This window comes from Schistocerca serialis, chromosome 4, assembly GCF_023864345.2.
Source record: "Schistocerca serialis cubense isolate TAMUIC-IGC-003099 chromosome 4, iqSchSeri2.2, whole genome shotgun sequence".
Taxonomy (NCBI): domain Eukaryota; kingdom Metazoa; phylum Arthropoda; class Insecta; order Orthoptera; family Acrididae; genus Schistocerca; species Schistocerca serialis.
The window spans coordinates 850297726-850315488 of record NC_064641.1 but is presented as its reverse complement, the minus strand read 5'-3'; the positions used below and the strand labels follow the sequence as shown (position 1 = coordinate 850315488).

The window sequence follows — 17763 nt, the reverse complement described above, 5'->3', positions numbered from 1 at the left end:
TTAGATCTACTGCGTTTCTTAAGAAAAACCGCATTTTAAAGTATTGTACTGTATAATAATATTATTCAGGCCTGTTTCTGTAATTAACAATTGATCTGGCCAGACTAGTGGTGATTTTTGGGCTGGACCTCACCTTGAGAGCACATGGATTCATAACTATGTAAGTACTCACCACTCGCTTAGTGTACCAGGAAAACATCAGCCCAGTTTTCTAAATCCTTTTCTACAATCTCCCCCTCCCCCTATTCATTCACCCCAAACAATAGTTCCTCTTACAGTCCAGATACACAATTTTATAAGTACTTCTTTGAAAGTATGGTCTTCACTACTAAACTTATTTTAATTATAAATTTACGATTTTAGTTTTTCACTGATTACATATCCTTCAACATTCTACAACTGTTATAGCGAAATATATCTGTTTTCTGTTTCACTATTTAAGTTATTCTTCTCCATTTTTGTTACCATAATTTTTCAGCACACTATGACCTACAGCATTGATTAATTAATATCATAACTAATGATTTCATGAAATTCACTGTAACTGGCAGTGTGGCACTCGCATATGTAAATGAGGGGATTCACAATTTATTCTTATGAATTTGTAACCAGTAACATTTTTTTTTAACGCAGAGTTCTGTTGGTAGTTGTAATTCATCAAAAAGAATAAATTCCAACGTAGCCAAATTCTAAACTATTATGTGCTTTTCAAAATAACAGTTTAATCTTCCGCTCGTCTATAAATAGACGTCATCCAAAACAGTCATTTGGAAGGTACTTGAGTAATTTCTATCTTCAAGTGCACTCCACAATTACGTAAATTCTCTGCACAAAAATATGCACACCAGTAATGGCAAAATTCAATGTAATTATTTTCAAGTGATATCTGTAATTTCAAGTAATTCACTTTTTTAGGTGAACTGTGATGTGATCAACAGGTACCGTGAACTACCAGTGTCATTGGACTGAACTACTGTTGGACACATTGATCTGTACAATGGGATCACTTAAACGATTCACTGGTATGCAGTTGTCGTAACAGAGACTGTGTTAAGTGAGAAGTGGGATATTTTCATATAAACCGAAAATTGTTTGTAGCACAATCGAACACTCAACTTCAGCACTGGACAGTCACTCTTAATCAATGTGGGCTGGGTCCAGGGTAGTTGCACAAATAATTTTTGGTAGTGTAACGAACTGGTCACCCTATTTAATAAGTGAACTTTCCATGGAATAAAATGTATGACTTATTATTATGGTGTTGGGCATATATTTTAGCAAACACCACCCTGCACTCGTTTAAACTTTGATGTGATCAAGGTTGCTGCTACCAAGGAGAGGCCACATAGGTCAGTTCCGCCCCAGACCCTAAGTAATAGAATTATTGGTGTATTGGTCTTGACGAATAACTATAACCTTTGCTTCTGCTCCACATCAGGACGTTAATGGTCTTATGTATTGAATAGTATTTATTACAGAGGTTCGGTTGAACCACAGTTCCTTTGCACTATGTCAGAATAACTGCCGTTGTCATCTGTAAATCCCATAAAAACTACTAACGATCACACATATGATAGAGGGTTGGAACTTAAATAGTGGCAACTATTTATTCACAACCGTTACAAATGAGTTACATGTTTGCACCTGCTACTGTCCTCCAAAGTAGTCACCAGCGTCGTGTAGAACCTGTTGCCAGCGAAGTGGAAGGCGTAGTATACGATTACCAGAGCCTGTTCTGTTGAATGGAGCGGTCTACTGCCTGTCGAATCTCTGGAACAGTTCTGAAGCGAATGCGACGAAGTGGTTCCTTCATCTTCGGAATCAAATCATAGTGACAAGGACTTAAGTCCGGAGAGTATGGTGGATGGTGCAGTACTTTTCTTGCTACCATTCATTACGTATCAGACCTCTATCTAGCCTACGTGAGATTACGCGTGCCTTTCGGCTACTTCAGTGTGGCGTAGCTGTCTTGTTACGCCACAACATGTAGTTTTAAGTGTTAGGCCTTCAGCTGATCTGAATTTAACTTGTTTACTCTTGAAGTGTCTGATTCTTCGGGCCTTCAGCCTAACTAAAGAACTGTTTAAAGATTAGGCTTTACCTTTAAAATTTTGGTTGAGTTTTGCCTAATTAAGAACTGTTTTAAGTAACGCCTTTGTTTTTTTTAAATGTAATGTTGTTTAGCCTTAAGTGTTAGGCTTTTAGCCGATTTTGAATTCAGATTGTTTGCCCTGAAAATCTCAGATTCTTTGGGCCTTCAGCTTAAATAAAGAACTGTTGTAAGGTAAGGCTTGCCTTTTAAATTTCTGATTATGCTTGCGGTTTAAGTTATTGGCTTTCAGCCGTTTTTAAATTAAAGTGGCTTTCAGCTGGTAATAAAGTCCCAAAGATTAAAGCTGTGTGTTTAAAAAAAAATTTCTCTTGGGCTCTTGTAATGTTTGATCAAATAATTAAGTTGTATGTCGAGTGTAACTGTCAGCCCCTTATTTTTGCACCTTTCCTCGATCTAAACTGCCTGTCCTGTCCTACGGGTTTAGCAGGGCGTCTCAATCTCCAGGTAGCGTAACATAAGCAGTATTCAGTCCATTCCAAGTAAACACAGATCGCACCATTATGGAGCCACCACTAGCTTGCAACTTCCCTTGTCAACAACTGGGATCCATAGCGTCTTGGTGTCTGCGACACATTCGAACACTACCATCAGCTCTTACCAACTGAAATCGGAACTCATCTGACCAGGCCACTGGTTTCTGATCGTCTAGGATCGATCCCACATGGTCACGAGCCCAGGAGAGGTGCTGTAGGCGTTGTCGTGCTGTTAGCAAAGGCACTTGCATTCGTCGTCTGTTGCCACAGCCCATTAACATCAGATTTCGCTGCACTGTCCTAACGATTGGTCTCATATTGATTTCTGGGTTGTTTCATGCAGAGTTGCTTGTCTATTAGCACTGAGAACTCTACGCGAATTCCACTGCCCTGAGTCGTTAAGTGAAGGCTGTCGGCCACTGCGTTGTCCGTGGTGAGAGGAGATGCCTGAAATTCAGCGTTGTCGCCGCACAAGAGACTCTGTGCATTTGTGGATATTGAATTCCATAACGATTTCCGAAATGGAATGTCGCATGCGTCTATTTCCAACAACCATTCCGCGCTCAAAGAAGAAACCACCATAATAATGAAATAAGGGAAATCAACGCTTGCACGGAAAGATATATCTGTTCGTTTTTTCCGCACTCAGTTCAAGGGTGGAATAGTAGAGAATTATTGTGAAGTTGGTCCGATGAATCATCTTCCAGGCACTTAAGTGTGATTTGCAGAGTACCCATGTAGACTTAACTGTAGAACGTGGATGTCTGTTAATTCCCGTCGTGCGGTGATAATCGCATCGGAAACATATTTGCACGGATCACCCGAGCACAAATGACAGCTCCAACCTTGCACTGCCCTCCTATATCTTGTGAATGCAACACTGTCGCCATCTGTACATGTGAAAATCGCTGTCCCATGACTTTCTTCACCACAGTGCACACAAAATCGGTTTACGTGATTGGTAAAAATAGACACGTCATGCAGCAACTCTGGGGGCTTCACTCGCCAAGCCCACAACTGAGTGAATTGATACACTTTGAAAAAATATTTCATAAGAATGGATATACCAAATATCAGATCGAGAGAGCTCTGCAAGCGAAAAAACCAGACCAACCGAAAGAAAAGCAAGAAGAAAGAGATGTAAAGCCTATAGTTTTTCTATCGTATGTAGGAAATATTTCTTCTAAAACTACAAGAGTGTATATGATCTTTGTTCCATGGGCCAAGACTGCAGCTCTTCTGAGATCTTTGAATGGTGATCTGCCTTTAGAAAAGGTTGGGGTGTACACGAAATTCCTTGTGTGTACTGTACATGATACATAGGAAAAACAAGAACGTTGCATTGTACATCAATGATTAACCCACCTGCAACAGCCCAATAAATATTCAGCTGCTGAAGATTGTATTTTCATTGGCTATTCAAACGATTACGGACAAGTTAAGACACTGACCTCATCCTACTGAGGTACAGTGGTCAAGGAAGCACTGCGGATTCCTTGATTCTGAACCAGCATTGTTTTACCCTTAGTCAAATAAAGGTTTGCCTGTGATTGATGCCCTAGTATTTCTCAACATTCTATCTCTGACGCGTAAGCGTTTACTCCAGAGTGTAAAGTGATTTAAAAACCTTGCAGGTGACTCTAATTAAGAATGGCTGAAATATTATCGCTGAAATATCGGAACAAGAAGTAAGAGTATCTCGGATACGTGCCGAAGAAGATGAAATATTCGATCCGTTGGGAAAACATCATAAACAAAAGATAAATCAACGTTATTTCATTTGATACTTGGTGGCGTTTAAAGAATTGTTACTATGGAAGGCAGTGATAGTTCAGTGGTTGTGAAGGAACATGATGTACTACATAGCAGTGTATGTAGAAGTCAACTAGTGGCTCTGAGCACTATGCGACTTAACTTCTGAGGTCATCAGTCGCCTAGAACTTAGAACCAATTAAACCTAACTAACCTAAGGACATCACACACATCCATGCCCGAGGCAGGATTCGAACCTGCGACCGTAGCGATCGCCCGGCTCCAGACTGCAGCGCCTAGAACCGCATGGCCACTCCGGCCGGCGTCAAACTAGTACTCTAGAACTAAGACATGGAGGGGAATCAGAAAGTAATGATGCTCCTGTTGCACATTTATAGCAATTATCTCCTATTAAAATAAATGTCGTGTAAATAGGGCCTCCCGTGGGGAAGAGCGTTCGCCGGGTGCAAGTCTTTCGATTTGACGCCACCTCGGCGACTTCCGTGTCGATGGGGATGAAATGATGATGATTAGGACCACACAACACCCAGTCCCTGAGTGGAGAAAATCTCCGACGCAACCGGGAATCGAACCCGGGCCCTGAAAAATGACATTCTGTCGCGCTGACCACTTTTTTTTCCGTTGCGTTTGGTCTGGGCGGACGTCACAAGACATCCGTTCAAGTTTATCGTTGATTCCTTTACTCAGTTTTTTTATTAGATGGCGAGCAGCCGTCTGACAGAACACGCTGAGCTACCGTGCCGGTATCCACTCAGTCACCAGGAGCGGACGTTATCTCCTATTGACAAGGGACAAAATTAAGTACCCATATACCAGCATTAATTAACGAGGAATGACACCAGGTCGCTCGAAGGGATGACAATTGAAAAGACGAATGCCGGAGGCGGCAGTAACATCAAACACCTTCTCCGAGTTTTAACCAGGAGTCACTTCCCGCTATACAAGTAAACATTTAACCAAGCACAAGGAAGGAACCCTAAAGAGAAAATTCAAATAAAACCCCCAGAAGATTATAAAGGAAAGGGAACCCCAACTATTTAAATGTAGAAGAATTAGCTCTCCCCAAATGCAGTGTAAACGCTAAGGCCACACTTACGAGGCCACCAAAATTGGTTACAAAAGGTCTTATACATTTGCTTCTTTTCTTTAAAAGAAAAACAAGGCTGCTTAACTTCTGATGGACGTCTGGTATGGCTCGTGTAGGATACACCAGGCAGCAACCCAAGCTAGGCGGTCGCAAGGCACGGCGAGCAAAATCAGGAGAGCAGACAGGCAGCCAGCCAGCACATATCCTCCATCCTCAGCCGGCAGACCGCGTACAACCAACTCCACATATACGTGGCTGCTTCCCACCTCGTACCTCGCGGCATCTCAGCAGGTCGCCCGAGCAAACCGTCAACTGCCACAAGGCAAGCAAGGATAAGAAACATCGAAGGATCGATAATGGACATCCAAGAGACTGGCGCGCCACTAACGAGCGCCACGGCTCAGATAGTGTTATCCGGCGACGTTATTGTGACGGAATAACTTTTCAGTTTATTCAGGATGATTTCACAGTGCCGTGATGCAGCGCTGCTAACGTCAAAACTTATAAATCCCGATATCCAGCCAGTCTTTAATGGAAGGTCACATTAAAACTTGAAATTTTGTTATTGGAGCGAAATTTTTCTATTGGGAACTTAAACGAGATTTCTTCTGTTGGAAGGTTACACTAAATGTGAATATAAAAATTATTTTTTCTGTTCGGAGGTTACACTATGTGTTAAGTTTGTCGCGGACATCTGGACTCTGAAATGAAAACGACGACGCATTGACGCCTGCTGCAACTTATTTCAAATGTAAAACGAGGACGATTCGTTTCTGGAGAAAGCCATCATCAGTGACGAGACTTGGTGTTATCTATAACAACTAATCACAAAACGACAAAGTGCTGAAATTCACATGAGGGGCCAATGCTCTGACGACAAAGCCGACATTCAGGCCAATGCAACAGGCAAGCGGGACACAATGCGAAAAAAGGGCCTTCTAAGCGTTTTACTGAAGTAGAAAGAGACTGTGTAGAACAGCTGAAGCACTATAACCAACCTCTCAACTTCAATCCACTCTCGAAACATTTGGGCTGATGCGGTATTTAGTGGCCTGATTTTGGTGTTCAGCAAAAGTTGCAGTACTCTCCGTAGGCATACTGTACTTATGAGTTGCAAGCAGTTTTTAGGGCTGTGAGCAGGAAGGCCTATGGTTATATTTCTGTAGGATTGGCGCCCATCACACATTCCGACATATCGGCTACGCCTCTCCTCAGAGGGGATCATGTTCTGGGTGTGTGGGTGGGATACTTGCCTCTGAAGCTTTTTTATGGTCCTCTCGTTCCCACATTCGTGACTTTTTCACTTTCTTACACCATTCTGATTCTCTTCAATACAACTGACAGAACTCAGATTTTCCCATAGAGCAGCGTTTAATGCCGAAGAGTGGTTGTTGGTTTTTCCAGTATGCTTCTCGATCTGCAGTTCAATTCCACACCTCTTTATCCTACGTATATTGCAGCAATCGACATATTTAATATCGAGATTCCTACTTTACGACACTGAGAATATTTCTTTCCAGTTATACTACTTTTAAATTAACTGTGTTATTCGTATGAAGACCTATTTCCACAATTGATTTTCGAAGTATGTATGCAATTCTATCAGAGATTTCCTCAAAATATGTAATGCTGGAAAATTTTATGGGCTTAGTCTCTTGTGCACACCTAATTATGCCGATCTAATCACTGTGTTTCGGACCTATCTGTTTGTTTGTATCGTACTAGTGTCAAAAAATGGTTCAAATGGCTCTGAGCACTATGGGACTCAACTGCTGTGGTCATAGGTCCCCTAGAACTTAGAACTACTTAAACCTAACTAACCTAAGGACATCACACACATCCATGCCCGAGGCAGGATTTGAACCTGCGACCGTAGCGGTCGTGCGGTTCCAGACTGTAGCGCCTTTAACCGCTCGGTCACTCCGGCCGGCTACTAGTGTCAATATATCTAAAGGTTTGAAGTACTTGCTAGTTTCTAAAAGTAGAATATGCAGCATTTCGTCAATAATTGCATGTAAAAGGTTTTTATGAACGAAAAACTAACATGACCCGCTATGAAGTTCGTAGTAGTACTGGATGATGGTAAATGATGAACGTATGCTGCCAATGATTATTCTTAAACCTCAGATATATGAAGTTAACCGCTTGTCTACCTCATTTTCAGTCGCGGAAGTAAATAACAATGCAAACTACTAAAAATACGATTTCATCTCTCCCAGCAAATGTTCAAATGTGTGTGAAATCCTATAGGACTTAACTGCTAAGGTTATCACTCCTTAAGTTTACACACTACTTATCCTAAATTATCCTAAGGACAAACACACACATCCATGCCCGAGGGAGGACTCGAACCTCCGCCGGGACCAGCCGCACAGTCCATGACTGCAGCACCTAAGACCACTTGGCTAATCCCGCGCGGCTCTCTCCCATCAATGAGCATAATTGTATAATCGGCGTAGTGGCAATAAAATAAAATCATACCATAATATTCCAAGAATTACTTCAGGGAGAAAAATATTTAAATGCGACCTTGGCTCTGAAGTGCTTCTTCAAATATTACAATCTGCAGATCGCCCCTGATGATAGTGTCTGTAATATACAAAATCATACTTTTTAAGTGAGGGCTATAAATAAAAAACTATTCTTTAAAAATGTGTTACCCAGTGCCCCAGCTAAATATCACGCCTCATCCAACCTTTATGTTTGTTTGTATACCATAGTGTGGGACACAAAGTATCTGAAAGAAAAAATTATGTGAAGAAATTCAGTTACTTCCTTATACTTCAGTAAGTTTTTCTTATGATTTCAACAGCTCCTTCATTGGGAACATTGCTATAGAGACTAACTTATTCTAAAGAGAAGACTTAATATTTTCACTTAGTTTGATAAGATCTTCTGCGTTTTGTAAGAAATATTTCGTTTGATAATGTAGGAACGTACAGTTATCTTATTCCATTTAAGAACCATTCAGATTACCGGGTCTGACACTATAATTAACGACTGGTCTGGTCAGACTAATTGTTATATTTGGGCTGGACCTTAATTGAAGAGCGCATATATTCATAACTATGTATGTATTCACCACTCATTGTACCAGGAAAGCATCCACCCATGTTTTACAATCTCAATCTTCCCCCATCCATTCTGTCTTACAATGGTTCCTCCCACCACTTTTTTGAAAGTATGGATTTCCCTACTTAATGTATTTTGCTCACATATTTACGATTTTCGTTTTTCACTGATTGCGTATAGCTTCTACATGTTACAAATATTATAACGATTTATACTTGTTCTCGATTTCACAAATTAAGTCATTCTTCTCCATTTTTGTATATATAGAAATTTTAGGACTGTGTAGTTGTGTATAGTAGTCTGTATTCACATTCACAATATAAATACAATAGGTACAGCTTGTAAGCAAAATATTAGGATCACTTTACGGCGACAGTTAGTGGTTATTTATATACACTATGTGATCAAGAGTATCCGGACACATGGCTGAAAATGACTTACAAGTTCGTGGTGTCCTCCATCTGCAATGCTGGAATTCAATAGCGTTGGTCGATTATTAGCCTTGACGACAGCTTCTACTCTCGCAGGCATACGCTGAATGGTTTCTTGGAGAATGGCAACCTATTCTTCATGGAGTGTTGCACTGAGGAGAGGTATCTACGGCGGTCGGTGAGGCCTGGCACGAAGTAGGCGTTCCGAAACATCACCAAGGTGTTCTATAGGATTCAGGTCAGGACTCTGTGCAGGCCAGTCAATTTCAGGGATGTTACTATCGTGTAACCACCCCGCCACAGGCCGTGCATTATGAATACGTGCTCGATCGTGTTGGAAGATGCAACCGCCATCCTGGAATTCCTCTTCAATAGTGGGTAGCAAGAAGGTGCTTAAAACATCAGTGTAGGCCTGTGCTGTGATAGCGCTATGCAAAACAAGAAGGGGTGCAAGCCCCCGCCATGAAAAACACGACCACGCCATAACACCACCGCCGCCGAATTTTACTGTTGGCACTGCACACGCTCGCAGATGACGTTCACCGGGCATTCGCCATACCCGCACAACGCCATGGGATCGCCACATTTTGTACCGTGATTCGCCACTCCACACAACGTTTTTCCAGCGTTCAGTAGTCCAATGTTTACGCTCCTTACACCAAGCGAGGCGGCGTTTGACATTTACCGACTTGATGTGTGGCTTATGAGAAGCTGCTCGACCATGAAATCCAAGTATTCTCACCTAACGGCTAACTGTCATAGTACTTACAGTGGATCCTGATGCAGTTTTGAATTCCTGTATTTGGATTTCCTGGATAGATGACTGCCTATTACAGATTACGAGCCACTTCAAATGTCAGCGGTCTCTGACAGTCAACAGACGAGGTCGGCCTGTAGACTTTTGTGCTGTACGTGTCCCTTCACGTTCCCACTTCACTATCACGTTGGATACAGTGGACCTAGGGATTTTTAGGAAATCTCGCGTACAGACGTATGAAACAAGTGACACCCAATCACCTGACCACGTTAGAATTCCGTGAGTTCCGCGGAGCGCCACAATCTGCTCTCTCACGATGTCTAATGACTACTAATGGCCGGCCGCTGTGGTCGAGAGGTTCTAGGCGCTTCAGTCCGGAACCGCGTTGCTGCTGCGGTCGCAGGTTCGAATCCTGTCTCTGACATGGATGTATGTGATGTCCTTAGGGTTAGTTAGGTTTAAGTAGTTCTAAGTCTATGGGACTGATGACCTCAGATGTTAACTCCCATAGTGCTTAGAGCCATTTGAACCATTTTTTGACTACTGAGGTCGCTGATCGGAGTAGCTGGCAGTGGGTGGCAGCACAATGCACCTAATATGAAAAACGTATGTTTTCGGAGGTGTCCGGATACTTTTCATCACTTAGTGTTCCTACAGACTAACATATTGAGATTTATACGATATTTTTTCGTAGTCGTAGGGTAAATATGTAACATATTTAACACAATCAGGTCATGGGCTATTCCGTACTGTTATGACACTCAATTTCGCTAGCAAGTCATTCGTTCCTCTGCTAGAGAGAAACTCTGCTAGTTTTCAAACATTATCCTCATGTAGACCGTGTAACGGATTACGGTGACTTCTTTCATATTACATAGTTTTAGGAAGTCAAATTAAACACCTTTCTGCCGCCAAATTTCAACCTTATTTATTTGGCAACCAGTTTCAGCGCTTTACTGCACTATCTTCAGGTCCTGCACTGACGTGTAGGAAGAATCTACTTCGGTTGTGATCAAAACAGTGGCAAGCAACACTGGTATTAGTAGATATTTGCTATAGTGATCACTTCAACCATCACGTACCTGCAGATGGTGACTGATGTGATCACTATAGCAAATACCTTCTGCAGGTTGTTCCGAGTAATAGACTCATCCTACCAGGGGACTCCAATGGGTGTCTGGTGAAGATGCACACACCTGCTACGTTTTGACACAGCCATTGACCAAGAAGGATAATGGACTTCTAAAATATGTACAGTCCAGGTACTACAATGGCCTAGAAGGATCCTTGAGGTGATGTCCACTACCGCTGGTTCTGACATAGCCTTTGACCATAAAACATAATCTATTAAAATAACACGAGTGCTCCTACTAGTGGACTGCAGTAAGTTACTTGAGCCAACGCTCACTCTAATTTCGTTGTGAAGCAGCCATCCGGCATGAAGCAGTGGGCTATAAAACGACTACAGACCATCATCTAGTGGACTTTAGTAGCTTCTGCCTCGTGATGACTGGGTGTTGTGTGATGTCCTTAGGTTAGTTAGGTTTACGTAGTTCTAAGTTCTAGGGGACTGATGACCATCGATGTTAAGTCCCATAGTGCTCAGAGCCATTTGAACCACTTTAGTAGCTGTCTTCAGAATATGCTCACTTCCATTACTTTTTTTTATGCAGCCATCAGCCAAGAAGTATAATGCACTATTGGAATGACTTAGAGTCCTGCACTGGTGAACTCTAGCAGGTGTCTTGAAACGATGTTCAGTTCTACTATGCTCTGACGTAACCGTCTTTCTAGTAGAATAATGGGCTATTAGAATGGCTAGAGTAACTCCACTAGTGCACAGTACTGGGGACCTTGGGAAGATGGTCATTCCCAGTACGTTCTGAAGTAACCACCTGTGGCGGTGCAGTTTGGTTCTTTACACAAGAATGTCCTATTCACGTTCCACTGGTCTTCTCATGCAACACACGTTTTCCCTGAAGAGAACTATCGATGCTGGTAATCTAGAGAAGCTGTAGTTGAGACTGGCCGCACTAACGTATTTACTGGACGCAAAAAATTGTTTTCTAGTTCCATTTTGTACTAACTAGTAAATGAGAGAAAGTAATCTAATAAAAATTTCAATATACTGTCACATCTAGGACACCATTTCAACTGCCAAATCCTAATTAATTTTGAGATAACATTACGACATTCGCAACTAGTCACATTCACTCTCAATAGCCATCTGGGTATACAGCGTAACCTATTACTGTAAAAGTACACACCCATCGGAGGTTTGAGTCCTCCCTCTGCCATAGGTGTTTGTGTTATCTTTAGCGTAAGTTTGTTTAAGTTAGATTAAGTAGTGTGTAAGCCTAGCGGCCGATGACCTCAGGAGTTTTGTCCCATAGGAACTTACCACAAATAGAAAAACACATACTGACTCTCTGTGAATTGCACGCTCGCTCAATATTGTACGGAGCGTTTATTTCAAACTATCAGTTCTAGGTTACTGTGATGTGGTCGGAAAAGTGAGGTCACTTGTTAATAGTGGAAGTGTTATGTGTCATAAGATATAGTCATCAGCTACAGAGGATTGAGAATCAGATATGAAACCTTCTGTGAAATACACTAGCAGCCATCGTATCAGTTGACTTCATAAAATTTATATTACCAGCAACACTCACGAACTTTCAGGAAGGTCATAAATTTACATCGTACTTCACAAGATGCATACATTTGAGGGGATCAGATAAAATTTATTCAGAAGGCGAAAGACGACCATTTATACTACCAAACTACAAAAACGGTGCATAGCGCACGGGCGTCCTTGCAGGATTCCTGTCAATTAGTTTTCAAGGGTAACTAAAGTTACAGTATTTCATGTAATTATTCACCAAATAGAAAAATTTAAAACACTGTCATAATCTACTCAGTAAGAGGTACAATATTACGCTGAAGGTTTTTACACAATAACTCAAGTATTAAAGTTAGAAACTGTCTACAAATCTTCAGACAGGACACGCATACTCCCTAGACTATATTCATCCAGCATTTGAGATTGAGAGGACTTAGCGACTTCCAACAAGCAATAACTACGATTTCAAACCTTTTCGAAACTGTTTTGTCGACCCCTGTCCCTCCCTCGCACCCTACCACAAAATAATGAAAGGAAAAATTGTAATCGCCTACTACTGATCATGTAGTAAAACTTCAACATGAGTCACCACTGACTGTATCTGAAAAACTACATCACTGTACTACACGTAGTTCAGAAGGTATCACTTCATAAACAAGAAGACGCGAGAAAAACGGAGCATAAATTACTCACCATATACTCATTCATTGTTTGATAATGAGAGTAATTTGCCCCTGCTAACAGACTTTCGATATTGTTTCAAACCTTTTCTATATATTTTCATTCTCTTTCGGTTAATATACTGTAATTAATACAATTCAACATAATTAGGGTTTTGAATCTTCAACCACAAACGTTTTACATGAATGGCGTCACATTTTTAACACATTAACAATGCAAGGGAGTTAGATTCTTCGAAGAATTTGGAAGTATGGGTTTACTGGTGATAAAGCTAAAGCATCGACGTGAAGTTAGTATAAGGCAGATCCTTCCTAAAATTTCCCATATAATAATGCAAAATGAAGAAAGTAAACTATTTTGGCCGTACCTGAAAAGCAATGGAATCGTCTTCGTGAGCAAGGTTTCCCATCGCTGCAGTTCTGCGTATGGCCGTGCAGTCACTGGTTCGGTGCGCGACACACCGTTCATACTTTTTTCGCTCTAATACACCATCCACGTGGATGTTAGGCGCAGAAGGACAGATAGTATATCGCTTTTTATCACTCGTATTTCAAGAAAATGCGAGTACACCATACCGTTTACTGTTATGCCACTGTACTTCCCTATACTTATCTGCACGTCCACTTGTTTTCTTACAGTTACATCTCCAGAAATATGTAAATACTCATGTCACACAACGCGCGCTATCGCAGGAAATGATCCATTGTCGGGAACTGTCAACAGTCGAGAAATCGACACACACGTCTCCGTGCACGGTGTATCATCCCCCCACAACCGAATGGCATCACGCTCTTGAACTTGTAAGTGTATACATAGAAGGTCTAGTAAATAAAAGATTCTCTTCCAAAATTGTTGCCTAGTAGAGAACTTTCTCCTTCCAAAACGAATTATAGAGCAATTTAGTGAAAAAGCGCAGTCACAAGTAACATAGTGCGAAAGAAAAATTAGATAATTTTTATTGTCCGAGAAAGGATGCCAGTCCAGTAGAAGAACAGAACAGATTAAAGAATCTTTATACGCATGATGATGTTACGTGCAGTGCACAGTGAGCGATATTTACTTGAAAATCTAAAAATGTTTGCTATTTATTTTAAAATACTAAAATAGCAACTTGATTCATACCGAAATATTTCAGTTCTATAAGACGCAAGGTCTCCAAATTATCAACGGAAACATAGTGTCTCACAGTAACATCAACTCATAGATTTTTGTTATTATGCACTTTAAACGAAATCACAGATGTTAACCTTTGGGTCGCAGTTACGTTTTTGATACGTGGAACTTCCCAACATTGTAACAGACCTAAAATCTTAATATTCAGAAAAATGAGTTAAATAATTTAATTTACTTTAGCTATCATTAATGCACTGTTGAAGAATCGTTAATTACATCCACATCAGTTTGTCTCCGTCTTCGTATCTCTTTATCTAGTTTCGGGCCAGACTGTGATATCTATAGTAATTTTTCTTCTATAACTTTTGTCCAGTCTAGATTCCACCTCCTTATACTGGTCTTTATCGAGTCAGTTCATCTCGCTCATTGTGTCACTCTTGCCCTCAAACTTGGCCTCCATAATTCATTTTGCTAACATCTCTATTTCCCCTACTCTTCTAAGTTCTGTCATTCAACTTCTCTGTTCCAAGTTCCTTCCGAACATCTTCATTTCTCACTCTTTCACTCCACGTTAGTAGTAGGGAGATAACAGTGTCAGCGAAGTTTCGAAATCAGATTGCTGTCAAATTTCTAAGCAAATTAATGAAATTGATCAATTAACTAGGTTCATTCTCACCCACCCCAAATACGCCCACCCACACCCACACCCACACGACATCATGTGTTTACCTTAGCCTGCATGTGGCTTCCCTGCCCTCACCCCTTCCATCACCTACACTACTGGCAGAAATTTAGAATTTTGGCGGGAATTTCGAATTTTTGCAAGAATTTCGAATTTTGGTGGGAATTTCTTTGTCCCAGGAATGCACTCAGATCCCGCCACACCATCCACCCGGTAACTGGAGGGAAATGTGTCGTTTCCTTCTGGATGGAAAGCCCAAGTGCACTCCCTCCATCACTTGGAAACTGTCCAGATGCAGGAGAGGAAGGTTAGATTAGTGTGATTGTTTGTTTTGGTTGGGAAACTGAAGTAAAGATCAGTCCTAATTATGTAATTAATCGTAAATATCAGTCCTGATTACACAAATATATGCATAGAGCTACACAAGAACTGATTGAAGTCGCAATACAGTTCAGAAACTGATGATAACATACAACTGGTGTTAGCCTGCTGGGAAAAACTTCACAGTACCACTCGAAACGAGTGGCAGATGCACTCAAGCTCTACCTTTCTTTGTTTTCTTTTTGGGGAAATATTTTCAACTTGTGAGATACTGGTGTTGGACATAAAGGAGTGTAACCTGTAAAAATACAGCTGAGGACTGTATATGTCACTGTTTTATGTCAGAGTTCGCTACAGACGCCTCACGCTGCAGTCCAGGTAACTGAAGCCAAAACACGCTACTGCAACTGACGGAAAATGCTTCAGTGTTCTAATTACACATGGAAACTGTCGTGAAAAAACCAGCACTCGTAATGAATGGGTCATAATGTAACACATGTACTGGGGATAATCGTCAACCCAAAAGACTGCAGATGGGTGGCAGCTGAATGTGTGTTCTCCTTGAGGTACAGTCACAAACTGCCGAAATTAGAGGTCCTCTTACCTTCCCTCATCGCTCCCACTCCCTCCCTCCCTCCCTCCTTGCATATACGGTGGAGACACAGACTTTTCAGACAGTCAACTGCTAGCCCAAACACCTCGCGATTTTTCTACCTCCCTTCCGCCAGTGGCCGGCCGATGTGGCCGAGCGGTTCTAGGCGCTTCAGTCTGGAACCGCGCGACCGCTACGGTCGCAGGTTCGAATCCTGCCTCGGGCATGGATGTGTGTGATGTCCTTAGGTTAGTTAGGTTTAAGTAGTTCTAAGTTCTAGGGGACTGATGACCTCAGATGTTAAGTGCCATAGTGGTCAGAGCCATTTGAACCATTTTGAGCCTTCCGCCAGTGAATGAGCTCGCCATGGTCACTGACCGCTTTGAGGTAATGGTCCAATAACACAAAAGCATGAAGCAACCATGCATCACCCTGGCAAGTGCCCAATATTCTGAGGGGGAAACACTATACTGTAACAACTGTGTTTGACGTCATCATAGCTCCTATAATCAAGCATCTATTAAAAAGGTAAACATGTCCTCTTTCCACAAATATAGGCGCGGCCCCTTTGCTTTTAGTTTTGTGAGCAAAATCGGTATAGCTATTACTTCAACTGCAGGATGCAATTCGCATCTCATCCAACGAAGTGCACTGCTACCGATTACAGATGACCAAAATTCTTAGGTCGAGCTATACATCTCCTGTATATGTCCACCCTGCATAAAACTGGGAAGAAAAGCTTCCACTACTTTGATGCGAAAAATACCGATCACCATAGAATATCCTAGTTATTTCTAAAGCGTCATCAAAGTAAAGAAAAAGAGAGGATTTTAACTCCGAAGAAAACACATCTATGTTAAGGAATTTCTTTCAGTTTGATGGACAAATTACACGGCCTGAGAGTGTCTTTAGCGTTCAAATCAGTGTCCATAAATAAACACTCATGCACATGTGTATCACAGACATTTCAGACACGTGAAATAACATTACAAAATACAATTTGTCACACCATTTAATCACATCTTGAAAAAAACACAATTATTTTACATTTGACAACAACAAACAATAATTCAAGAGGACATTCATGTTTTGTACGTATTGACAGGTTCCGTTTTACCAATGCAATGCAGTATCACAGTGGCGTTTACAAAACAAATAGAACCTACTATAAGACTTTACTGTATCTCTTTCTTCCAATACATCGAAATCAAATACTGCCTGCATGCTTACATTTGACAGTTTTGATCCAGAACTTACCTCTTCCGATATGTGTGTAAAGTTTCTATCATACAGCAGATTCTTGCTTTCTAGTTTTGCAAGTAATTTGATCATCACAGCCTGCTTCACACAGGTTTCTCACATGTCGGGAAGAAACACTGTCATTTCTAGGTTCCACAATGAGGAATAACTCAAGTGGTGTCTACTTTATAATTAGAGGTTATGAAGTGTGAAATGACATAGTACTTGCGGAAATACCTACTTTTAAACATGCAGTGGTGACTATGATAATAAAAACAGTAATGATCCCATGAAGACAGATACAGCCCATTTCTGTCAGTTTTATGAGCAAAATCTGTGTATTTTGGAGAAACCTATCTACATTCAAACTTTAACCAGCTTCACTGCCCCTTGTAACAGAACCTCTTATTACTGCATCTATCTCTTCCAATATACTGAAAACCAGATTCTGTCTGTGTGTTGATATGGAGCATATTACATACATATGTGCCGCTCCAGTGGAGCAGGTCACCAATGGTCAAAGATGCTAGCACAGATGTGCGTAAATTTTTGTCAATGGTACTGGAAAATCATCTTATCCAACAGACCATCAATCACAAGAGAGGGTTCCTGTATTGTTCGGTCGTAATCAGTTTAAAACATTGTTTTTTCAGCTCTAATTCATCCATGCAGTGTATCTGTACATCACTTTACACATTGTTTTTCTACCATGACTTCGAGGACAATGTCAGGAGCTAAACTGGCATTAACATATTTTGATCCATTGGCTCTCACAAAAAGTTGAGCATCGCATCGTGTAAACTATGCAG

The 17763-nt window shown here is 41.2% G+C and overlaps 1 protein-coding gene across 1 annotated transcript in view; it reads right to left on the bottom strand.

Moving 5' to 3' along the window:
• Window positions 1-13442, bottom strand: part of LOC126473484 (solute carrier family 22 member 7-like) — a 514289-nt gene extending 500847 nt beyond the window's left edge. The window contains exon 1 of the mRNA XM_050100560.1: window positions 13375-13442. Coding sequence (XP_049956517.1) covers window positions 13375-13416 — 42 coding nt within the window. The 5' untranslated portion in view covers window positions 13417-13442. The remainder of the gene's footprint in view (window positions 1-13374) is intronic.
• Window positions 13443-17763: the final 4321 nt, after the last annotated feature.